The 25,149-nt window shown below is 44.9% G+C and overlaps 3 protein-coding genes across 3 annotated transcripts; all 3 read left to right on the forward strand.

The window, feature by feature from the left end:
* Nucleotides 1-7,121: 7,121 nt before the first annotated feature.
* LOC119263082 (tripartite motif-containing protein 16-like) lies at nt 7,122-10,754 on the forward strand. Its single transcript, XM_037537000.1, has 6 exons — nt 7,122-7,259; nt 8,361-8,393; nt 8,816-8,878; nt 9,240-9,379; nt 9,622-9,822; nt 10,545-10,754. The coding sequence occupies exons 1-6, from the start codon at nt 7,217-7,219 to the stop codon at nt 10,752-10,754; spliced, it is 690 nt and encodes a 229-aa protein (XP_037392897.1). The 5' UTR covers nt 7,122-7,216.
* Nucleotides 10,755-13,854: 3,100 nt separating this feature from the next.
* On the forward strand, nt 13,855-17,491 carry LOC108413103 (tripartite motif-containing protein 16-like). Its single transcript, XM_037537001.1, has 6 exons — nt 13,855-13,992; nt 15,094-15,126; nt 15,549-15,611; nt 15,977-16,116; nt 16,359-16,559; nt 17,282-17,491. The coding sequence occupies exons 1-6, from the start codon at nt 13,950-13,952 to the stop codon at nt 17,489-17,491; spliced, it is 690 nt and encodes a 229-aa protein (XP_037392898.1). The 5' UTR covers nt 13,855-13,949.
* A 3,778-nt stretch (nt 17,492-21,269) lies between these two features.
* Nucleotides 21,270-24,933, forward strand: LOC119263083 (tripartite motif-containing protein 16-like). The gene is made up of 6 exons (XM_037537002.1): nt 21,270-21,407; nt 22,509-22,541; nt 22,964-23,026; nt 23,420-23,559; nt 23,802-24,002; nt 24,724-24,933. Exons 1-6 carry the CDS (start codon nt 21,365-21,367, stop codon nt 24,931-24,933), a joined length of 690 nt encoding a protein of 229 aa, XP_037392899.1. The 5' UTR covers nt 21,270-21,364.
* Nucleotides 24,934-25,149: the final 216 nt, after the last annotated feature.

Here is a 25,149-nt window from a genome sequence, read left to right on the forward strand (position 1 = left end):
TAAAGCAGAATAAAGTACGTCTGAGTTTTGGTTTGTTTTTATTAGTCTATACTAGAGCATCAGCGCACACTGAGACATAGTGGACATTAAATGTTGTGGCTCCCAGGTTGGTTTGATTTCTGTTGAAAGGACAAAACATCTCTGCTTAACATTTGGATTGCATCTCCTGGCCTAACCTGGCTTTAATGCAGAGCCGGTCGGATTTCTCGCTCATCCATGTCGCTGCACTGACCCACTGCCAAGTTCTGCGTTTTGCATTCTGTCAACATTACTTTATAAATTAAATGGCTAGAAAATTGATTTGACATTTGTGAATGCATTCAGAATCATTCACGCCTGCATCGCGATGCATCGAAGAATCTTATTTTTATTGTTTATTTATTTCCTGCCCCCACACCCTAATGCTCAGAAATCCAGTTCAAACCCTTCTTGAATCCGTAGAGCCGCTTTTTCCGTTACATCGATCACAGATCATACAACTCACATCCGGAGGTATGAGGCTATGAAGAGGGGCTGAGATACACGTCATCTGCCCCTCACCGTGTGGAGCTGCTGGATTTGTGTGTCCATCTACCTTCTATGTGAAACTGAGGTGAGGGTCCAAGTCGACTCTCAAGTCTCTGAGATTCAAGTCTGAGCTGAATCTGAGGTTTGAGTCTCAGTTGAGACGGGAGTCTCTGAGGTTAGAATCTTGGTTGAGTCTCGAGTCACTGAGGTTCGAGTCCTCTGGAGTCTCTGAGTTGAGTTTCTGAAGTGAATGTCCAAGTTGAATCTCAAGTCTCTGAGATTCAAGTCTGAGTTGAGACTCTGAGGTTTGAGTCCAAGTCAAAGTGAAAATCTCGGTTGAGTCTCTGAGGTTCAAGTGTGGAGTTATGAGCCTATGAAGAGGGGCTGAGAAACACATCTTCTGCCTCTCACCGTGTGGAGCTGCTGGATTCGTGTGTCCGTCTACATTCTGTGTGAAACTGACTGAGGGACACTCAGGAGGTCACTAAGGACTGACCGTCACGCCGGACACCCTTCATTCTTCATTCAGTCCACATCAGAGACTCATGTGAAACGGCATCAGAGTTTACAGCTGCTGAAGCTGCTGCAGCGGGTTTGGAAAATGGTGATGAAGATAAGGAAGCATGGAAGAACCTTTAGAGGAGAGTTTAAGAAGAGATGGACACATCGAGAGAATGAGCGAATTCAGAGCCCTCCAATAAGGTTCTGATCACGTTCCGATGTGCTGTCGCTAGATACCAATCTCACTAATGTGGGCTCATCTCCAAATCTGGACAATTTCACTGAATCAGGACCTGCTATAATAGAGGAGACACACACAGCCCTGGGGGTCACCAGCATTAGGAATTCGAGGAGTGGAAACCACACTCTGCTTTCTGTTAGACTGAAGATCAAAGATGCAATAGCACATCAAAGAGCCTTGAAGGAGATTTGGATTAAGCATAACTGAAATATGAATGTTATGGTGAGGAGATTGTTTGGAAGAGAGGTCGATGTGTCACATGGCGCCTGATAATCCATGCGCTGTGTAAATATAACGCACCCTGCAGTGCTGCAGACGGTGGTGCTCATCGGTTGAGATGCCGACTGTGTTTATTCAGAGATATAAGCAGAGCCGGACACGGCACTTTACTGACTGACCCCGCATGCTGAGAACGGACACTCGCATCACACCAAACCCAACTGACCATGTGCAGCTGAGCTTCAGTGCTAGTAGCTTCAGCTAGAAATGGGGGGTGTTATTTTCAATAAAAACGTGTTTAAAGATTTGGATTGTTTTACAAGTCCGGAGCCAAGTCCGGAGCCAAGTCCGGAGCCAAGTCCGCCTGCATTTGTCAACTAATCCAAGGCCATTTCAGCACTGAGCAGTAATGCAGCCTTTTAATGGCCGCGGGTTTTTGGCACATGGCTGTTTCTTTTTTACCCTTCCAACTAAAACCAGGGTGCACAGAAAAACCAAGGCAGACATGATGCTGTACACTAAGAGCAGCATTTACACACGGAAAGAATTCTGTTCTATTGAACTTTTAATTTAAAAATATACATTTGATGATTTAGGAAAGTTTTTGGGAGCACACAGGGTTAAAATAAAAACTGCGGCTCTAAAACAAGTTAAAATTACTGCTAATTTGAACTGAATTTAGACAACAGAAACCAAAATGACAGGACTGAGCAAAGTTTACAGAAAAGACGGCAGAATGAGGAACATGAAGCTCCACTTGACTATTTTTGCCAGCTACTTATTGAATTTTCCGTTCCACCTTAAATGGGGCAGCAGTTACTTTCTGGCGCCCTGCTGCTGCACCATTTAAGGTGGAACGGAAAATCTGAATATGAAGCCGGTGAATAGCAAGTCAGCTTCAGACTTGTGGGGAATGTTGTGCTCGTTTTACCTGCAGTAGCTGTTTCTTTCATTTTCCTACCATGAGGAGGTCAGCTCACCTGGGCAGTGTCTCCAGTGTCTTACGTGATAAACGAAGGTGCACTGATGCTGTAGATGCTTCACTGGTTTCCATCTTATGGAGGTGAACTTGAGCTCTGGCGCTTCACTCGTCTTCTGAAATAAAATAAGCAGAGCATAAACACGGTGACCGACATGAGCGGCTGTCTGAGTCCCGTCTGCAGTCAGGCTCTCCACGTTTCCTCCACTTTGATTCTCGAGTCTTTCCGAGTCATTTAAACTCAAGTCAAAGCCAAAGTCGGAGTCAAAGTTGAGTCGCAAATCTTTCTTGTGTTGAATCTCAAGTCATCAAATTCATGATCATTACTGGGGGAGTAGGACTAACATATAAACTGGCTCAGCACTAAAACTAACTTCAAATGTTTTCAAATGAATTTAAACAAACTACAGAAATCAAAACAGCCGCGATGAACAATGTTTACAGCAAAGCGAGGTGAACGTATGAAGATGAAGGTGGCTTCTTCTTCCTCCTCCTTTTTTCAGCTCCATCTTAAATCCTGCTGCATTTAGTCACCAGAATGCAACATGTTCTACCACTTGGGCGGAAAAAGCTGGAGAAGTTTCAGCTTTGAGTTCAATGTTACGCTCGATTTCACTGCAGACGCCATTCCAATCGTTGATCTGGAGAGCGTGGAGATTCTTTTGATGAAAATGGGAAGTTATTTTCGGGTCATACGTTTCAAGTTCAAATCAAAGTCTGAGGCAGTAACTGGATCAGCGTGTTGACGCTTAACGATCTGATTGAGGCAGTAATTGGTTCAGCGTGTTGCTGCTTAACGATCTGATTGAGGCAGTAACTGGATCAGCGCGGTGACGCTTAACGATCTGATTGAGGCAGTAACTGGATCAGCGCGGTGACGCTTAACGATCTGATTGAGGCAGTAACTGGATCAGCGCGGTGACGCTTAACGATCTGATTGAGGCAGTAACTGGATCAGCGTGTTGACGCTTAACGATCTGATTGAGGCAGTAACTGGATCAGCGCGGTGACGCTTAACGATCTGATTGAGGCAGTAACTGGATCAGCGCGGTGACGCTTAACGATCTGATTGAGGCAGTAACTGGATCAGCGCGGTGACGCTTAACGATCTGATTGAGGCAGTAATTGGTTCAGCGTGTTGCTGCTTAACGATCTGATTGAGGCAGTAACTGGATCAGCGCGGTGACGCTTAACGATCTGATTGAGGCAGTAACTGGATCAGCGCGGTGACGCTTAACGATCTGATTGAGGCAGTAACTGGATCAGCGCGGTGACGCTTAACGATCTGATTGAGGCAGTAATTGGTTCAGCGTGTTGCTGCTTAACGATTTGATTGAGGCAGTAATTGGTTCAGCGTGTTGCTGCTTAACGATCTGATTGAGGCAGTAACTGGATCAGCGCGGTGACGCTTAACGATCTGATTGAGGCAGTAACTGGATCAGCGCGGTGACGCTTAACGATCTGATTGAGGCAGTAATTGGTTCAGCGTGTTGCCGCTTAACGATCTGATTGAGGCAGTAACTGGACCAGCGTGGTGACGCTTAACGATCTGATTGAGGCAGTAACTGGATCAGCGTGTTGCCGCTTAACGATCTGATTGAGGCAGTAACTGGATCAGCGTGTTGCCGCTTAACGATCTGATTGAGGCAGTAACTGGATCAGCGTGTTGCCGCTTAACGATCTGATTGAGGCAGTAACTGGATCAGCGCGGTGACGCTTAACGATCTGATTGAGGCAGTAACTGGATCAGCGCGGTGACGCTTAACGATCTGATTGAGGCAGTAATTGGTTCAGCGTGTTGCTGCTTAACGATCTGATTGAGGCAGTAACTGGATCAGCGTGTTGCCGCTTAACGATCTGATTGAGGCAGTAACTGGATCAGCGTGTTGGCGCTTAACGATCTGATTGAGGCAGTAACTGGATCAGCGCGGTGACGCTTAACGATCTGATTGAGGCAGTAACTGGATCAGCGTGGTGACGCTTAACGATCTGATTGAGGCAGTAACTGGATCAGCGCGGTGACGCTTAACGATCTGATTGAGGCAGTAACTGGATCAGCGTGTTGACGCTTAACGATCTGATTGAGGCAGTAACTGGATCAGCGTGGTGACGCTTAACGATCTGATTGAGGCAGTAACTGGATCAGCGCGGTGACGCTTAACGATCTGATTGAGGCAGTAACTGGATCAGCGTGTTGACGCTTAACGATCTGATTGAGGCAGTAACTGGATCAGCGCGGTGACGCTTAACGATCTGATTGAGGCAGTAACTGGATCAGCGTGGTGACGCTTAACGATCTGATTGAGGCAGTAACTGGATCAGCGTGGTGACGCTTAACGATCTGATTGAGGCAGTAACTGGATCAGCGCGGTGACGCTTAACGATCTGATTGAGGCAGTAATTGGTTCAGCGTGTTGCTGCTTAACGATCTGATTGAGGCAGTAACTGGATCAGCGCGGTGACGCTTAACGATCTGATTGAGGCAGTAACTGGATCAGCGCGGTGACGCTTAACGATCTGATTGAGGCAGTAACTGGATCAGCGCGGTGACGCTTAACGATCTGATTGAGGCAGTAATTGGTTCAGCGTGTTGCTGCTTAACGATCTGATTGAGGCAGTAACTGGATCAGCGCGGTGACGCTTAACGATCTGATTGAGGCAGTAACTGGATCAGCGCGGTGACGCTTAACGATCTGATTGAGGCAGTAATTGGTTCAGCGTGTTGCCGCTTAACGATCTGATTGAGGCAGTAACTGGATCAGCGTGGTGACGCTTAACGATCTGATTGAGGCAGTAACTGGATCAGCGTGTTGCCGCTTAACGATCTGATTGAGGCAGTATCTGAATCAGCGTGTTGCCGCTTAACGATCTGATTGAGGCAGTAACTGGATCAGCGCGGTGACGCTTAACGATCTGATTGAGGCAGTAACTGGATCAGCGCGGTGACGCTTAACGATCTGATTGAGGCAGTAACTGGATCAGCGTGTTGCCGCTTAACGATCTGATTGAGGCAGTAACTGGATCAGCGCGGTGACACTTAACGATCTGATTGAGGTAGTAACTGGATCAGCGCGGTGACGCTTAACGATCTGATTGAGGCAGTAATTGGTTCAGCGTGTTGCTGCTTAACGATCTGATTGAGGCAGTAACTGGATCAGCGTGTTGCCGCTTAACGATCTGATTGAGGCAGTAACTGGATCAGCGTGTTGCCGCTTAACGATCTGATTGAGGCAGTAACTGGATCAGCGCGGTGACGCTTAACGATCTGATTGAGGCAGTAACTGGATCAGCGTGGTGACGCTTAACGATCTGATTGAGGCAGTAACTGGATCAGTGCGGTGACGCTTAACGATCTGATTGAGGCAGTAACTGGATCAGCGTGTTGACGCTTAACGATCTGATTGAGGCAGTAACTGGATCAGCGTGGTGACGCTTAACGATCTGATTGAGGCAGTAACTGGATCAGCGTGGTGACGCTTAACGATCTGATTGAGGCAGTAACTGGATCAGCGTGGTGACGCTTAACGATCTGATTGAGGCAGTAACTGGATCAGCGTGTTGACGCTTAACGATCTGATTGAGGCAGTAACTGGATCAGCGCGTTGACGCTTAACGATCTGATTGAGGCAGTAACTGGATCAGCGCGGTGACGCTTAACGATCTGATTGAGGCAGTAACTGGATCAGCGTGTTGACGCTTAACGATCTGATTGAGGCAGTAATTGGTTCAGCGTGTTGACGCTTAACGATCTGATTGAGGCAGTAACTGGATCAGCGTGGTGACGCTTAACGATCTGATTGAGGCAGTAACTGGATCAGCGCGGTGACGCTTAACGATCTGATTGAGGCAGTAACTGGATCAGCGTGGTGACGCTTAACGATCTGATTGAGGCAGTAACTGGATCAGCGCGGTGACGCTTAACGATCTGATTGTCATTGTTGAAAGTTGGGTCGTCAGTAACCAGTTCAGTCCGTTTTCGTGCTCTTGTTCAGAGTTCACACAACCACTTAATAATCAGGAAACTGCAGAGATCTGATGATCATCTAATTATCCAGTGAATGTAAAAGCATTCGTGTGCTCAAGTCATTTATTTTAATTTAATTTTTTTAATTGATTTGAATGATTAAACTCATGACTCAAGTACTGAGACTCGGTCCACACCTCTGTCCTCCACTGACATCGCCCTACATTGTTGCTGCCCAATATAGATGGTGTACGAGAGGTGACCTTGAAAAGACTTAAAACTCCAGGCAGTACAGCTCCAGACTTACTGATACACACACAGCTCCTCGCCTCCACAAGCCACCAGCCCACCAGCAGGTGGAAAAATGGTCTGTGTGTTTGTGTATATTTTCACTTTTTAATATTTTTACACATTTATTTTTCGTTTTATTTAACTTTTCCTGGAATGCAACATCCTTTAAGGTGTTTATGGTAACAGGTTTATGACCATGTGCTGTTTATGAGTTTGACCCCCACCATCCTGACCTGAATGTGTGATCACAGCTTTATATAGCTGTATATCTGGGTGTGTGTGAGCGTTATTGTGTGTGTGTGTGTGTGTGTGTGTGTGTGATGAGATCTTTATATGGTTAAAGTGGCCCAGTTGGGCGCGAGCCCGGTGTTATACGGCTATATAAGAACCACCGGACAACCACAGCCCACACGGCGCGAGGGAGACTCTCACTCTGCGGAAGACAGACGAGGAACCCTGAGGAGCCCTGAAGAACATTGAAGAAGCTTTACAGAACCTCCAAAGAACCTCGAACATGCCAACGACCACGAGAATCCTCCCTGTGAGCAGAAAGACAGGTACAGCTTCACCCTTACCATAACTGCGCCTACTGCTGGGTGCAGACGCTTGAAGTGCCTCAGCCGGTTTCCATCTTTTGCTGATTTTGTAAGTGGAATTAAGTTAACAGAAGCTGAAGACCCAGATTGTTCAAACGTAATCCCTTATTTATATTTTTAATATTATTTTTTTACTTTTTCACTTTAATGTCGTGTTCTTTCTGTAAATGTCTGACCATCTGCTCTTATTTCAAGACATTACTGTCTTACCGAATATAAGAAGTTTTCTGCCTCACGAATATTTCAGCACAACAGGAGCTTCTGCACTGTTCCTCCACTGTTGTGGGTTCTAGATATTTTGAGCGTTTATTGATTGGTCAGTGTAAATTTTATAATTTAAATATTTTTCCTTTGGCCATTAAAGTACATCTGTTCTGTCTGTCTGACTAAATGTTAGACTTTCAGCTGTTTATGATCTGAAAATATAACTATTTTATAATTTATCACTATTAATTACACTGTAATTTATGATGTTACCCTGTTCCATCTGCTCGCTTCGTTATTGTTACACTCCTGTCCTGAATCTTTGCCGAATTTCCATTAAGTGGTCATTAAGCCTCTGGGGACTGAGGTCATTGCCCCCCCCCCCACCATCTTCCTAAACTCTCAGCCCCTCTTCATAGGCTCATAACTCTGGATGTGAGTCTCGTATGATCTTGTGATGAGATCGATTGGAATGGGCGGCTCTACAGATTCAAGAAGGGTTTGAACTGGGTCATCACAGAGACAGAAACAGAGAAGCTGAGCTCATGGGCGAGTTCATGGAGAACCGAGCATTACTAGTGAGCTGAAGCTGAAAGAGTGTATCTTCTCTAGAGAAGCTCCATTAACAGCTTTTACTGAGGGATAACAGTATGGAAGCATCCTGAAGCAGGTAGCCTAGACTAGTCTAATGTTATCAAAGTAGTTGCTGGTTCCTTTCACAACCCAGCAAAGTCGACTGTCTTTGCTCCTGGTTCCTGATCTTTGGCGTGTTTACGATTTCTTGAGTTGAGTAGATTCCGGAGCTCGGCTGATTTCTGACGCTGAACCTCAGTGAACTCTCTTCATGCTCTCTTTCAGGCAGGAGGACCAAGGCTGGGAACAAACTCTCTGGTGAGTGAACGTCTCTCACACTGTCTGAACCTGCAGTGGGTAAATGTACTCAGTACTGAAGTATTACTGAAGATCTGTGCTTTACTTCATCTTTACTGAAGTTACTTTCTCTTTTCTACTCCTAATATTTTATTCAGACTGCACTTCTCCCCGTTTCTTTTCCCTGACTCCAAACATCTACCACACACACCCATAACCCCAACCATCTACCACACACACCCATAACCCCAACCATCTACCACACATGCGCCCCTAACTCCAACCAACCACCTATAAAAGGCAATTATCATCCATGTATAAAATGTCTGTGGTAACTTTTATTGCATCAGATCATGAAATCCTAAACATCTCGTACAGTCAGACATACGTTTTAGCTAAATTAGAGTCATTGGCTACATTACTGTCTCTTTATCACTGTGTAGAGAAACCACCACTTTATGATGCCAACATCCCAGAGCCTGCATGCAGAGCAGAACTCCTCAAATGTGAGTCTCTCTCTCTCTCTCTCTCTCTCTCGCTCTCTCGCACTCTCGCTCTCTCTCTCTCGCTCTCTCTCTCTCGCTCTCTCGCACTCTCGCTCTCTCTCTCTCGATCTCTCTCTCTCTCTCTCTCGCTCTCTCTCGCGCTCTCTCTCTCGCTCTCTCTCGCTCTCTCTCTCTCTCTCTCGCTCTCGCTCTCTCTCTCTCTCTCTCTCTCTCTCTCTTGCTCTCGCTCTCTCTCGCACTCTCTCTCTCTCGCCCTCTCTCTCGCGCGCGCTCTCTCTCTCTCTCTCTCGCTTTCTTTCTCTCGCTCTCTCACATATTATTCCTCTGCATCTTGTCTACGTGATGCTTTTGCTTTCTTCAGATTGGGTCAGTCTTTCTATGGATGAGCGGACAGCCAATAAGCTCCTGTGGCTGACAGAGGGTGGGGCAAAAGTCTCACGGATGAATGACGAGGTGTGTCCTTACCTGGACAGACCGGAGCGATATGAACACTCTCCTCAGGTAAGAGACGCACCTGGTTCCTTCTCCAACAGTCACTCAGCAGAGGAGATGAAGATCCAGAATGATTATTTTAATGGTGTCTACACGTCATAATGTATTAAATTAGTTGCTAGGTAACCGACATGCCAGCTGGTTTCCCGTTTTTCCACTTCCAGTTCCACTTTCTGGTGGTTATTTCACAGTAAGGCACAAACGGCGGACTGTTTAGTGACTGCAGTATAAAGCAGGACATGTGTCTGCAGGTGCTGTGTAAGGAGGTGCTGTGGGGGTCTCGGGGTTACTGGGAGGTGGAGTATTCGGGCTGGGTGATGATCGGGGTGGCATACGAAAGCGAGGGCAGGAGGAACAGCGATGGCCCCTGCGGTTTTGGAGAGAATGAGGGGTCATGGAGTTTGGGCTGGGTTGGGTCGTCTTACCACGCCTGGCACAAAGGAGTTAACCAGGTAGGGGTGGGTGATATGATGATGTGATGACACTGACATGATAAATAACATCGTAAGCTTTTCTGAATATCATGGGTATAAGAAGCACTTCAACTCTAACTAAACTAAACTGACCATTTTCTTCAACCACCCCAAGCAACCAGCGCACAAGCCCCCATTAAAACCATCAGCTCTAAACCTGCTCTAATCCTGACCTTAACCTCAACACACAACCTAAACCTAACCCCCACCCTGGTCTCATCTCTAACCCTGGTCCAAATCCTAACCCAAACCACACCTCTATTTAGAATCTACTGAGTTTTTTGAATAGTTTGATCATCTGTGGATGATCTACAGGGGACAGTAGCGGACTATCCAAATAAAGTTAGACCAAATATCGAAAAATATAACAAAAGTTAACAAACCTGCCCCTGAAGTGATCCTCTAAAACAGCTTGAACTGAGTAGCTGGAGTTGAATTTGTTGCATTAGGAGAAGAAAAAGTGAGAACGGAAAAGAGAAAAATCAAAAGAAGAAAAAGAAAGAAAAGCAAAGACAGAGAGAAAAATGCAAAAGGAAAGAAGAAAGGCAGAAAAAAGACAGAAAATACAGCAAAAGAAAAGAGAAATCATAGAGAGAGAGCAGGAGAGGATTTATAGTGTGTAGTAATGGATTGTTGTATAGTGATGTGTTACCGTGTGATGTAGTGATGTTTTATCGTCGTATCTCCATCCCTTTGAGCAGGAGCTGCAGGTTCCTCAGTGCTCCTCCATCGGCGTGTATCTAGACCAGCCTGCTGGGCTACTCTGCTTCTACACTGTGGAGAGGAGCAGTGCTGGGAAGAAGGAGGTCAAACTGTTGCACAGAGTCAAAAACCCCATCAAAGAGAAAACCCTGCCTGGATTTTGGGTGGGAAGGCAGTCATCCTGTAGGCTTCTTCCCAAAGAGGAGTGAAAGGGGAGGGATTAGGGTGGGGGTGGGGGTGGGGGTGGGGGTGGGGGTGGGGGTGATGGGGCTAAGTTTATGTATATTTCAGTGTAAAGTTGTCTGGAAAGTTCTGAGAATGTACGAAGCTTTGAGTGTGTCCTGTTTTATGGCCTACTTGGTTGAATGTGTTTATTGTCCAGCACTGTATTAATTAAACTGGCAGGTTCATATTTATTTAATGATTAAAATGTTGGCACTGCTGAAGTTGATTGTTTAGATATTAAAGGTAAATTTTCTGTAATGTTTTCTTAAATAAAGACTTTATCACACTGTATACTCGTGTGTTGTTTTCAGTAGCACCTCTACTCTGAAAAACAGAAACGTGTGGTCAGATTTAGCCATATTCAAAAATGCGATGTGAGGCAGCGGCTAGAAAGACTAGCACTGCAACGGACTAGAGGATGGAATATGGGACAGTCTAAAGGACAGATTAATAAATGGAATATGGGACAGTCTAGAGGACAGATTAATAAATGGAATATGAGACGGTCTAAAGGACGGATTAATAAATGGAATATGGGACGGTCTAAAGGACAGATTATTAAATGGACTAGAGGATGGAATATGGGACAGTCTAAAGGACAGATTAATAAATGGAATATGGGACAGTCTAGGGGACAGGTTAATAAATGGAATATGGGACGGTCTAAAGGACAGATTAATAAATGGACTAGAGGATGGAATATGGGACAGTCTAAAGGACAGATTAATAAATGGAAAATGGGACGGTCTAAAGGACAGGTTAATAAATGGAATATGGGACGGTCTATAGGACAGATTATTAAATGGAATATGGGATGGTCTAGAGGACAGGTTAATAAATGGAATATGGGACGGTCTATAGGACAGATTATTAAATGGAATATGGGACAGTCTAGAGGACAGATTAATAAATGGAATATGGGACGGTCTAAAGGACAGATTGATAAATGGACTAGAGCATGGAATATGGGATGGTCTAAAGGACATATTAATAAATGGAATATGGGACAGTCTAGAGGACAGGTTAATAAATGGACTAGCGGATAGAATATGGGATGGTCTAGAGGACAGATTAATAAATGGACTAGAGGATGGAATATGGGATGGTCTAGAGGACAGATTAATAAATGGACTAGAGGATGGAATATGGGACGGTCTAGAGGACAGATTAATAAATGGACTAGAGGATGGAATATGGGATGGTCTAAAGGACAGATTAATAAATGGAATATGGGACGGTCTAAAGGACAGATTAATAAATGGAATATGGGATGGTCTAAAGGACAGATTAATAAATGGAATACGGGACGGTCTAAAGGACAGGTTAATAAATGGACTAGAGGATGAATTATGAAGCGGACTAGGGGACAGACTAGAAGATGAACTGGAGCAGTAGTTCCCCACCTGGTCATCAGTGCCCCAGAGAGATGGACGGGGGGGGGGGATGAACTAGGGAGTGGAAGGGCGTATGGATTAGGGGGCAGAACAGGGAATGCACTTGGTAGCAGATTAGGGGATGTATTAACTATTGGGCAAACTAAGGGATGGACTAGGATGCAGACTAGGGATTGTACCCAACTAGTGTACAGACTAGGGAATGACAATTGACTGAGGGGAGACTATGGAGTGGCCTAGGGGATGAACTGGGGGGCAGACTCGGGAACAAACTAGAAGGTTGACTAGAGGATAGACTAGGTAGACTAGGGAGTGGACTAGGGGATGGACAAGAGGGTGTACTGTGGTAGACTAGGGAGTGTACCTGTTGATGTACTGGGGTAGATTAGGGAATGGACTAGGGAATGGACTAGGGGATATACTGGGGTAGACTAGGGAATGGACTAGGGGATATACTGGGGTAGACTAGGGAATGGACTAGGGGATATACTGTGGTAGACTAGGGAGTGTACCTGTTGATGTACTGGGGTAGATTAGGGAGTGGACTAGGGGATGGACTAGAGGGTGTACTGTGGTAGACTAGGGAGTGTACCTGTTGATGTACTGGGGTAGATTAGGGAATGGACTAGGGAATGGACTAGGGGATATACTGGGGTAGACTAGGGAATGGACTAGGGGATATACTGGGGTAGACTAGGGAATGGACTAGGGGATATACTGGGGTAGACTAGGGAGTGGACCTGTTGATGTACTGGGGTAGATTAGGGAGTGGACTAGGGGATGGACTAGAGGGTGTACTGTGGTAGACTAGGGAGTGTACCTGTTGATGTACTGGGGTAGATTAGGGAATGGACTAGGGAATGGACTAGGGGATATACTGGGGTAGACTAGGGAGTGGACTAGGGGATATACTGGGGTAGACTAGGGAATGGACTAGGGGATATACTGGGGTAGACTAGGGAGTGGACCTGTTGATGTACTGGGGTAGATTAGGGAGTGGACTTAGGGATGTACTTCTTCAGCCTTAATAATAATCACTTAATAATCAGGAAACTGCAGAGATCTGATGATGATCTAATTATCCAGTGAATGTAAACGCACTTGTGTGCTCAAGTCATTTATTTTAATTTTTGGAATTGATTTGAATGATTAAACTCATGACTCAAGTACTGAGACTCGGTCCACACCTCTGTCCTCCACTGACATCGCCCTACATTGTTGCTGCCCAATATAGATGGTGTACGAGAGGTGACCTTGAAAAGACTTAAAACTCCAGGCAGTACAGCTCCAGACTTACTGATACACACACAGCTCCTCGCCTCCACAAGCCACCAGCCCACCAGCAGGTGGAAAAATGGTCTGTGTGTTTGTGTATGTTTTCACTTTTTAATATTTTTACACATTTATTTTTCGTTTTATTTAACTTTACCTGGAATGCAACATCCTTTAAGGTGTTTATGGTAACAGGTTTATGACCATGTGCTGTTTATGAGTTTGACCCCCACCATCCTGACCTGAATGTGTGATCACAGCTTTATATAGCTGTATATCTGGGTGTGTGTGAGCGTTATTGTGTGTGTGTGTGTGTGTGATGAGATCTTTATATGGTTAAAGTGGCCCAGTTGGGCGCGAGCCCGGTGTTATACGGCTATATAAGAACCACCGGACAACCACAGCCCACACGGCGCGAGGGAGACTCTCACTCTGCGGAAGACAGACGAGGAACCCTGAGGAGCCCTGAAGAACATTGAAGAAGCTTTACAGAACCTCCAAAGAACCTCGAACATGCCAACGACCACGAGAATCCTCCCTGTGAGCAGAAAGACAGGTACAGCTTCACCCTTACCATAACTGCGCCTACTGCTGGGTGCAGACGCTTGAAGTGCCTCAGCCGGTTTCCATCTTTTGCTGATTTTGTAAGTGGAATTAAGTTAACAGAAGCTGAAGACCCAGATTGTTCAAACGTAATCCCTTATTTATATTTTTAATATTATTTTTTTACTTTTTCACTTTAATGTCGTGTTCTTTCTGTAAATGTCTGACCATCTGCTCTTATTTCAAGACATTACTGTCTTACCGAATATAAGAAGTTTTCTGCCTCACGAATATTTCAGCACAACAGGAGCTTCTGCACTGTTCCTCCACTGTTGTGGGTTCTAGATATTTTGAGCGTTTATTGATTGGTCAGTGTAAATTTTATAATTTAAATATTTTTCCTTTGGCCATTAAAGTACATCTGTTCTGTCTGTCTGACTAAATGTTAGACTTTCAGCTGTTTATGATCTGAAAATATAACTATTTTATAATTTATCACTATTAATTACACTGTAATTTATGATGTTACCCTGTTCCATCTGCTCGCTTCGTTATTGTTACACTCCTGTCCTGAATCTTTGCCGAATTTCCATTAAGTGGTCATTAAGCCTCTGGGGACTGAGGTCATTGCCCCCCCCCCCACCATCTTCCTAAACTCTCAGCCCCTCTTCATAGGCTCATAACTCTGGATGTGAGTCTCGTATGATCTTGTGATGAGATCGATTGGAATGGGCGGCTCTACAGATTCAAGAAGGGTTTGAACTGGGTCATCACAGAGACAGAAACAGAGAAGCTGAGCTCATGGGCGAGTTCATGGAGAACCGAGCATTACTAGTGAGCTGAAGCTGAAAGAGTGTATCTTCTCTAGAGAAGCTCCATTAACAGCTTTTACTGAGGGATAACAGTATGGAAGCATCCTGAAGCAGGTAGCCTAGACTAGTCTAATGTTATCAAAGTAGTTGCTGGTTCCTTTCACAACCCAGCAAAGTCGACTGTCTTTGCTCCTGGTTCCTGATCTTTGGCGTGTTTACGATTTCTTGAGTTGAGTAGATTCCGGAGCTCGGCTGATTTCTGACGCTGAACCTCAGTGAACTCTCTTCATGCTCTCTTTCAGGCAGGAGGACCAAGGCTGGGAACAAACTCTCTGGTGAGTGAACGTCTCTCACACTGTCTGAACCTGCAGTGGGTAAATGTACTCAGTACTGAAGTATTACTGAAGATCTGTGCTTTACTTCATCTTTACTGAAGTTACTTTCTCTTTTCTACTCCTAATATTTTATTCAGACTGCACTTCTCCCCGTTTCTTTTCCCTGACTCCAAACATCTACCACACACACCCATAACCCCAACCATCTACCACACACACCCATAACCCCAACCATCTACCACACATGCGCCCCTAACTCCAACCAACCACCTATAAAAGGCAATTATCATCCATGTATAAAATGTCTGTGGTAACTTTTATTGCATCAGATCATGAAATCCTAAACATCTCGTACAGTCAGACATACGTTTTAGCTAAATTAGAGTCATTGGCTACATTACTGTCTCTTTATCACTGTGTAGAGAAACCACCACTTTATGATGCCAACATCCCAGAGCCTGCATGCAGAGCAGAACTCCTCAAATGTGAGTCTCTCTCTCTCTCTCTCTCTCGCTCTCTCGCACTCTCGCTCTCTCTCTCTCGCTCTCTCTCTCTCGCTCTCTCGCACTCTCGCTCTCTCTCTCTCGATCTCTCTCTCTCTCTCTCTCTCTCTCGCTCTCTCTCGCGCTCTCTCTCTCGCTCTCTCTCGCTCTCTCTCTCTCTCTCTCTCGCTCTCGCTCTCTCTCTCTCTCTCTCTCTCTCTCTCTTGCTCTCGCTCTCTCTCGCACTCTCTCTCTCTCGCCCTCTCTCTCGCGCGCGCTCTCTCTCTCTCTCTCTCGCTTTCTTTCTCTCGCTCTCTCACATATTATTCCTCTGCATCTTGTCTACGTGATGCTTTTGCTTTCTTCAGATTGGGTCAGTCTTTCTATGGATGAGCGGACAGCCAATAAGCTCCTGTGGCTGACAGAGGGTGGGGCAAAAGTCTCACGGATGAATGACGAGGTGTGTCCTTACCTGGACAGACCGGAGCGATATGAACACTCTCCTCAGGTAAGAGACGCACCTGGTTCCTTCTCCAACAGTCACTCAGCAGAGGAGATGAAGATCCAGAATGATTATTTTAATGGTGTCTACACGTCATAATGTATTAAATTAGTTGCTAGGTAACCGACATGCCAGCTGGTTTCCCGTTTTTCCACTTCCAGTTCCACTTTCTGGTGGTTATTTCACAGTAAGGCACAAACGGCGGACTGTTTAGTGACTGCAGTATAAAGCAGGACATGTGTCTGCAGGTGCTGTGTAAGGAGGTGCTGTGGGGGTCTCGGGGTTACTGGGAGGTGGAGTATTCGGGCTGGGTGATGATCGGGGTGGCATACGAAAGCGAGGGCAGGAGGAACAGCGATGGCCCCTGCGGTTTTGGAGAGAATGAGGGGTCATGGAGTTTGGGCTGGGTTGGGTCGTCTTACCACGCCTGGCACAAAGGAGTTAACCAGGTAGGGGTGGGTGATATGATGATGTGATGACACTGACATGATAAATAACATCGTAAGCTTTTCTGAATATCATGGGTATAAGAAGCACTTCAACTCTAACTAAACTAAACTGACCATTTTCTTCAACCACCCCAAGCAACCAGCGCACAAGCCCCCATTAAAACCATCAGCTCTAAACCTGCTCTAATCCTGACCTTAACCTCAACACACAACCTAAACCTAACCCCCACCCTGGTCTCATCTCTAACCCTGGTCCAAATCCTAACCCAAACCACACCTCTATTTAGAATCTACTGAGTTTTTTGAATAGTTTGATCATCTGTGGATGATCTACAGGGGACAGTAGCGGACTATCCAAATAAAGTTAGACCAAATATCGAAAAATATAACAAAAGTTAACAAACCTGCCCCTGAAGTGATCCTCTAAAACAGCTTGAACTGAGTAGCTGGAGTTGAATTTGTTGCATTAGGAGAAGAAAAAGTGAGAACGGAAAAGAGAAAAATCAAAAGAAGAAAAAGAAAGAAAAGCAAAGACAGAGAGAAAAATGCAAAAGGAAAGAAGAAAGGCAGAAAAAAGACAGAAAATACAGCAAAAGAAAAGAGAAATCATAGAGAGAGAGCAGGAGAGGATTTATAGTGTGTAGTAATGGATTGTTGTATAGTGATGTGTTACCGTGTGATGTAGTGATGTTTTATCGTCGTATCTCCATCCCTTTGAGCAGGAGCTGCAGGTTCCTCAGTGCTCCTCCATCGGCGTGTATCTAGACCAGCCTGCTGGGCTACTCTGCTTCTACACTGTGGAGAGGAGCAGTGCTGGGAAGAAGGAGGTCAAACTGTTGCACAGAGTCAAAAACCCCATCAAAGAGAAAACCCTGCCTGGATTTTGGGTGGGAAGGCAGTCATCCTGTAGGCTTCTTCCCAAAGAGGAGTGAAAGGGGAGGGATTAGGGTGGGGGTGGGGGTGGGGGTGGGGGTGGGGGTGGGGGTGATGGGGCTAAGTTTATGTATATTTCAGTGTAAAGTTGTCTGGAAAGTTCTGAGAATGTACGAAGCTTTGAGTGTGTCCTGTTTTATGGCCTACTTGGTTGAATGTGTTTATTGTCCAGCACTGTATTAATTAAACTGGCAGGTTCATATTTATTTAATGATTAAAATGTTGGCACTGCTGAAGTTGATTGTTTAGATATTAAAGGTAAATTTTCTGTAATGTTTTCTTAAATAAAGACTTTATCACACTGTATACTCGTGTGTTGTTTTCAGTAGCACCTCTACTCTGAAAAACAGAAACGTGTGGTCAGATTTAGCCATATTCAAAAATGCGATGTGAGGCAGCGGCTAGAAAGACTAGCACTGCAACGGACTAGAGGATGGAATATGGGACAGTCTAAAGGACAGATTAATAAATGGAATATGGGACAGTCTAGAGGACAGATTAATAAATGGAATATGAGACGGTCTAAAGGACGGATTAATAAATGGAATATGGGACGGTCTAAAGGACAGATTATTAAATGGACTAGAGGATGGAATATGGGACAGTCTAAAGGACAGATTAATAAATGGAATATGGGACAGTCTAGGGGACAGGTTAATAAATGGAATATGGGACGGTCTAAAGGACAGATTAATAAATGGACTAGAGGATGGAATATGGGACAGTCTAAAGGACAGATTAATAAATGGAAAATGGGACGGTCTAAAGGACAGGTTAATAAATGGAATATGGGACGGTCTAGAGGACAGATTGATAAATGGACTAGAGGATGGAATATAGGATGGTCTAGAGGACAGATTAATAAATGGACTAGCGGATGGAATATGGGACGGTCTAAAGGACAGATTAATAAATGGAATATGGGACGGTCTATAGGACAGATTATTAAATGGAATATGGGATGGTCTAGAGGACAGGTTAATAAATGGAATATGGGACGGTCTATAGGACAGATTATTAAATGGAATATGGGACAGTCTAGAGGACAGATTAATAAATGGAATATGGGACGGTCTAAAGGACAGATTGATAAATGGACTAGAGCATGGAATATGGGATGGTCTAAAGGACATATTAATAAATGGAATATGGGACAGTCAAGAGGACAGATTAATAAATGGAATATGGGACAGTCTAGGGGACAGGTTAATAAATGGAATATGGGACGGTCTAAAGGACAGATTAATAAATGGACTAGAGGATGGAATATGGGACAGTCTAAAGGACAGATTAATAAATGGAATATGGGACGGTCTAAAGGACAGGTTAATAAATGGAATATGGGACGGTCTAGAGGACAGATTGATAAATGGACTAGAGGATGGAATATAGGATGGTCTAGAGGACAGATTAATAAATGGACTAGCGGATGGAATATGGGACGGTCTAAAGGACAGATTAATAAATGGAATATGGGACGGTCTATAGGACAGATTATTAAATGGAATATGGGATGGTCTAGAGGACAGGTTAATAAATGGAATATGGGACGGTCTATAGGACAGATTATTAAATGGAATATGGGACAGTCTAGAGGACAGATTAATAAATGGAATATGGGACGGTCTAAAGGACAGATTGATAAATGGACTAGAGCATGGAATATGGGATGGTCTAAAGGACATATTAATAAATGGAATATGGGACAGTCTAGAGGACAGGTTAATAAATGGACTAGCGGATAGAATATGGGATGGTCTAGAGGACAGATTAATAAATGGACTAGAGGATGGAATATGGGATGGTCTAGAGGACAGATTAATAAATGGACTAGAGGATGGAATATGGGACGGTCTAGAGGACAGATTAATAAATGGACTAGAGGATGGAATATGGGATGGTCTAAAGGACAGATTAATAAATGGAATATGGGACGGTCTAAAGGACAGATTAATAAATGGAATATGGGATGGTCTAAAGGACAGATTAATAAATGGAATACGGGACGGTCTAAAGGACAGGTTAATAAATGGACTAGAGGATGAATTATGAAGCGGACTAGGGGACAGACTAGAAGATGAACTGGAGCAGTAGTTCCCCACCTGGTCATCAGTGCCCCAGAGAGATGGACGGGGGGGGGGGATGAACTAGGGAGTGGAAGGGCGTATGGATTAGGGGGCAGAACAGGGAATGCACTTGGTAGCAGATTAGGGGATGTATTAACTATTGGGCAAACTAAGGGATGGACTAGGATGCAGACTAGGGATTGTACCCAACTAGTGTACAGACTAGGGAATGACAATTGACTGAGGGGAGACTATGGAGTGGCCTAGGGGATGAACTGGGGGGCAGACTCGGGAACAAACTAGAAGGTTGACTAGAGGATAGACTAGGTAGACTAGGGAGTGGACTAGGGGATGGACAAGAGGGTGTACTGTGGTAGACTAGGGAGTGTACCTGTTGATGTACTGGGGTAGATTAGGGAATGGACTAGGGAATGGACTAGGGGATATACTGGGGTAGACTAGGGAATGGACTAGGGGATATACTGGGGTAGACTAGGGAATGGACTAGGGGATATACTGTGGTAGACTAGGGAGTGTACCTGTTGATGTACTGGGGTAGATTAGGGAGTGGACTAGGGGATGGACTAGAGGGTGTACTGTGGTAGACTAGGGAGTGTACCTGTTGATGTACTGGGGTAGATTAGGGAATGGACTAGGGAATGGACTAGGGGATATACTGGGGTAGACTAGGGAATGGACTAGGGGATATACTGGGGTAGACTAGGGAATGGACTAGGGGATATACTGGGGTAGACTAGGGAGTGGACCTGTTGATGTACTGGGGTAGATTAGGGAGTGGACTAGGGGATGGACTAGAGGGTGTACTGTGGTAGACTAGGGAGTGTACCTGTTGATGTACTGGGGTAGATTAGGGAATGGACTAGGGAATGGACTAGGGGATATACTGGGGTAGACTAGGGAGTGGACTAGGGGATATACTGGGGTAGACTAGGGAATGGACTAGGGGATATACTGGGGTAGACTAGGGAGTGGACCTGTTGATGTACTGGGGTAGATTAGGGAGTGGACTTAGGGATGTACTTCTTCAGCCTTAATAATAATCACTTAATAATCAGGAAACTGCAGAGATCTGATGATGATCTAATTATCCAGTGAATGTAAACGCACTTGTGTGCTCAAGTCATTTATTTTAATTTTTGGAATTGATTTGAATGATTAAACTCATGACTCAAGTACTGAGACTCGGTCCACACCTCTGTCCTCCATTGTCCTACATTGTTGCTGCCCAATATAGATGGTGTACGAGAGGTGACCTTGAAAAGACTTAAAACTCCAGGCAGTACAGCTCCAGACTTACTGATACACACACAGCTCCTCGCCTCCACAAGCCACCAGCCCACCAGCAGGTGGAAAAATGGTCTGTGTGTTTGTGTATGTTTTCACTTTTTAATATTTTTACACATTTATTTTTCGTTTTATTTAACTTTACCTGGAATGCAACATCCTTTAAGGTGTTTATGGTAACAGGTTTATGACCATGTGCTGTTTATGAGTTTGACCCCCACCATCCTGACCTGAATGTGTGATCACAGCTTTATATAGCTGTATATCTGGGTGTGTGTGAGCGTTATTGTGTGTGTGTGTGTGTGTGATGAGATCTTTATATGGTTAAAGTGGCCCAGTTGGGCGCGAGCCCGGTGTTATACGGCTATATAAGAACCACCGGACAACCACAGCCCACACGGCGCGAGGGAGACTCTCACTCTGCGGAAGACAGACGAGGAACCCTGAGGAGCCCTGAAGAACATTGAAGAAGCTTTACAGAACCTCCAAAGAACCTCGAACATGCCAACGACCACGAGAATCCTCCCTGTGAGCAGAAAGACAGGTACAGCTTCACCCTTACCATAACTGCGCCTACTGCTGGGTGCAGACGCTTGAAGTGCCTCAGCCGGTTTCCATCTTTTGCTGATTTTGTAAGTGGAATTAAGTTAACAGAAGCTGAAGACCCAGATTGTTCAAACGTAATCCCTTATTTATATTTTTAATATTATTTTTTTACTTTTTCACTTTAATGTCGTGTTCTTTCTGTAAATGTCTGACCATCTGCTCTTATTTCAAGACATTACTGTCTTACCGAATATAAGAAGTTTTCTGCCTCACGAATATTTCAGCACAACAGGAGCTTCTGCACTGTTCCTCCACTGTTGTGGGTTCTAGATATTTTGAGCGTTTATTGATTGGTCAGTGTAAATTTTATAATTTAAATATTTTTCCTTTGGCCATTAAAGTACATCTGTTCTGTCTGTCTGACTAAATGTTAGACTTTCAGCTGTTTATGATCTGAAAATATAACTATTTTATAATTTATCACTATTAATTACACTGTAATTTATGATGTTACCCTGTTCCATCTGCTCGCTTCGTTATTGTTACACTCCTGTCCTGAATCTTTGCCGAATTTCCATTAAGTGGTCATTAAGCCTCTGGGGACTGAGGTCATTGCCCCCCCCCCCACCATCTTCCTAAACTCTCAGCCCCTCTTCATAGGCTCATAACTCTGGATGTGAGTCTCGTATGATCTTGTGATGAGATCGATTGGAATGGGCGGCTCTACAGATTCAAGAAGGGTTTGAACTGGGTCATCACAGAGACAGAAACAGAGAAGCTGAGCTCATGGGCGAGTTCATGGAGAACCGAGCATTACTAGTGAGCTGAAGCTGAAAGAGTGTATCTTCTCTAGAGAAGCTCCATTAACAGCTTTTACTGAGGGATAACAGTATGGAAGCATCCTGAAGCAGGTAGCCTAGACTAGTCTAATGTTATCAAAGTAGTTGCTGGTTCCTTTCACAACCCAGCAAAGTCGACTGTCTTTGCTCCTGGTTCCTGATCTTTGGCGTGTTTACGATTTCTTGAGTTGAGTAGATTCCGGAGCTCGGCTGATTTCTGACGCTGAACCTCAGTGAACTCTCTTCATGCTCTCTTTCAGGCAGGAGGACCAAGGCTGGGAACAAACTCTCTGGTGAGTGAACGTCTCTCACACTGTCTGAACCTGCAGTGGGTAAATGTACTCAGTACTGAAGTATTACTGAAGATCTATGCTTTACTTCATCTTTACTGAAGTTACTTTCTCTTTTCTACTCCTAATATTTTATTCAGACTGCACTTCTCCCCGTTTCTTTTCCCTGACTCCAAACATCTACCACACACACCCATAACCCCAACCATCTACCACACACACCCATAACCCCAACCATCTACCACACATGCGCCCCTAACTCCAACCAACCACCTATAAAAGGCAATTATCATCCATGTATAAAATGTCTGTGGTAACTTTTATTGCATCAGATCATGAAATCCTAAACATCTCGTACAGTCAGACATACGTTTTAGCTAAATTAGAGTCATTGGCTACATTACTGTCTCTTTATCACTGTGTAGAGAAACCACCACTTTATGATGCCAACATCCCAGAGCCTGCATGCAGAGCAGAACTCCTCAAATGTGAGTCTCTCTCTCTCTCTCTCTCTCTCTCTCTCTCTCTCGCTCTCTCGCACTCTCGCTCTCTCTCTCTCGCTCTCTCGCTCTCTCTCTCTCGCTCTCTCGCACTCTCGCACTCTCGCTCTCTCGCTCTCTCTCTCTCGCTCTCTCTCTCTCTCTCTCTCGCTCTCTCTCGCGCTCTCTCTCTCGCTCTCTCTCGCTCTCTCTCTCTCTCGCTCTCGCTCTCTCTCTCTCTCTCTCTCTCTCTCTCTCTCTCTTGCTCTCGCTCTCTCTCGCGCTCTCTCTCTCTCGCCCTCTCTCTCGCGCGCGCTCTCTCTCTCTCTCGCTTTCTTTCTCTCGCTCTCTCACATATTATTCCTCTGCATTTTGTCTACGTGATGCTTTTGCTTTCTTCAGATTGGGTCAGTCTTTCTATGGATGAGCGGACAGCCAATAAGCTCCTGTGGCTGACAGAGGGTGGGGCAAAAGTCTCACGGATGAATGACGAGGTGTGTCCTTACCTGGACAGACCGGAGCGATATGAACACTCTCCTCAGGTAAGAGACGCACCTGGTTCCTTCTCCAACAGTCACTCAGCAGAGGAGATGAAGATCCAGAATGATTATTTTAATGGTGTCTACACGTCATAATGTATTAAATTAGTTGCTAGGTAACCGACATGCCAGCTGGTTTCCCGTTTTTCCACTTCCAGTTCCACTTTCTGGTGGTTATTTCACAGTAAGGCACAAACGGCGGACTGTTTAGTGACTGCAGTATAAAGCAGGACATGTGTCTGCAGGTGCTGTGTAAGGAGGTGCTGTGGGGGTCTCGGGGTTACTGGGAGGTGGAGTATTCGGGCTGGGTGATGATCGGGGTGGCATACGAAAGCGAGGGCAGGAGGAACAGCGATGGCCCCTGCGGTTTTGGAGAGAACGAGGGGTCATGGAGTTTGGGCTGGGTTGGGTCGTCTTACCACGCCTGGCACAAAGGAGTTAACCAGGTAGGGGTGGGTGATATGATGATGTGATGACACTGACATGATAAATAACATCATAAGCTTTTCTGAATATCATGGGTATAAGAAGCACTTCAACTCTAACTAAACTAAACTGACCATTTTCTTCAACCACCCCAAGCAACCAGCGCACAAGCCCCCATTAAAACCATCAGCTCTAAACCTGCTCTAATCCTGACCTTAACCTCAACACACAACCTAAACCTAACCCCCACCCTGGTCTCATCTCTAACCCTGGTCCAAATCCTAACCCCAACCACACCTCTATTTAGAATCTACTGAGTTTTTTGAATAGTTTGATCATCTGTGGATGATCTACAGGGGACAGTAGCGGACTATCCAAATAAAGTTAGACCAAATATCGAAAATATAACAAAAGTTAACAAACCTGCACCTGAAGTGATCCTCTAAAACAGCTTGAACGGAGTAGCTGGAGTTGAATTTGTTGCAGTAGGAGAAGAAAAAGTGAGAACGGAAAAGAGAAAAATCAAAAGAAGAAAAAGAAAGAAAAGCAAAGACAGAGAGAAAAATGCAAAAGGAAAGAAGAAAGGCAGAAAAAAGACAGAAAATACAGCAAAAGAAAAGAGAAATCATAGAGAGAGAGCAGGAGAGGATTTATAGTGTGTAGTAATGGATTGTTGTATAGTGATGTGTTACCGTGTGATGTAGTGATGTTTTATCGTCGTATCTCCATCCCTTTGAGCAGGAGCTGCAGGTTCCTCAGTGCTCCTCCATCGGCGTGTATCTAGACCAGCCTGCTGGGCTACTCTGCTTCTACACTGTGGAGAGGAGCAGTGCTGGGAAGAAGGAGGTCAAACTGTTGCACAGAGTCAAAAACCCCATCAAAGAGAAAACCCTGCCTGGATTTTGGGTGGGAAGGCAGTCATCCTGTAGGCTTCTTCCCAAAGAGGAGTGAAAGGGGAGGGATTAGGGTGGGGGTGGGGGTGGGGGTGGGGGTGGGGGTGGGGGTGGGGGTGATGGGGCTAAGTTTATGTATATTTCAGTGTAAAGTTGTCTGGAAAGTTCTGAGAATGTACGAAGCTTTGAGTGTGTCCTGTTTTATGGCCTACTTGGTTGAATGTGTTTATTGTCCAGCACTGTATTAATTAAACTGGCAGGTTCATATTTATTT

Source organism: Pygocentrus nattereri, chromosome 3 (genome assembly GCF_015220715.1).
Source record: "Pygocentrus nattereri isolate fPygNat1 chromosome 3, fPygNat1.pri, whole genome shotgun sequence".
NCBI lineage: Eukaryota > Metazoa > Chordata > Actinopteri > Characiformes > Serrasalmidae > Pygocentrus > Pygocentrus nattereri.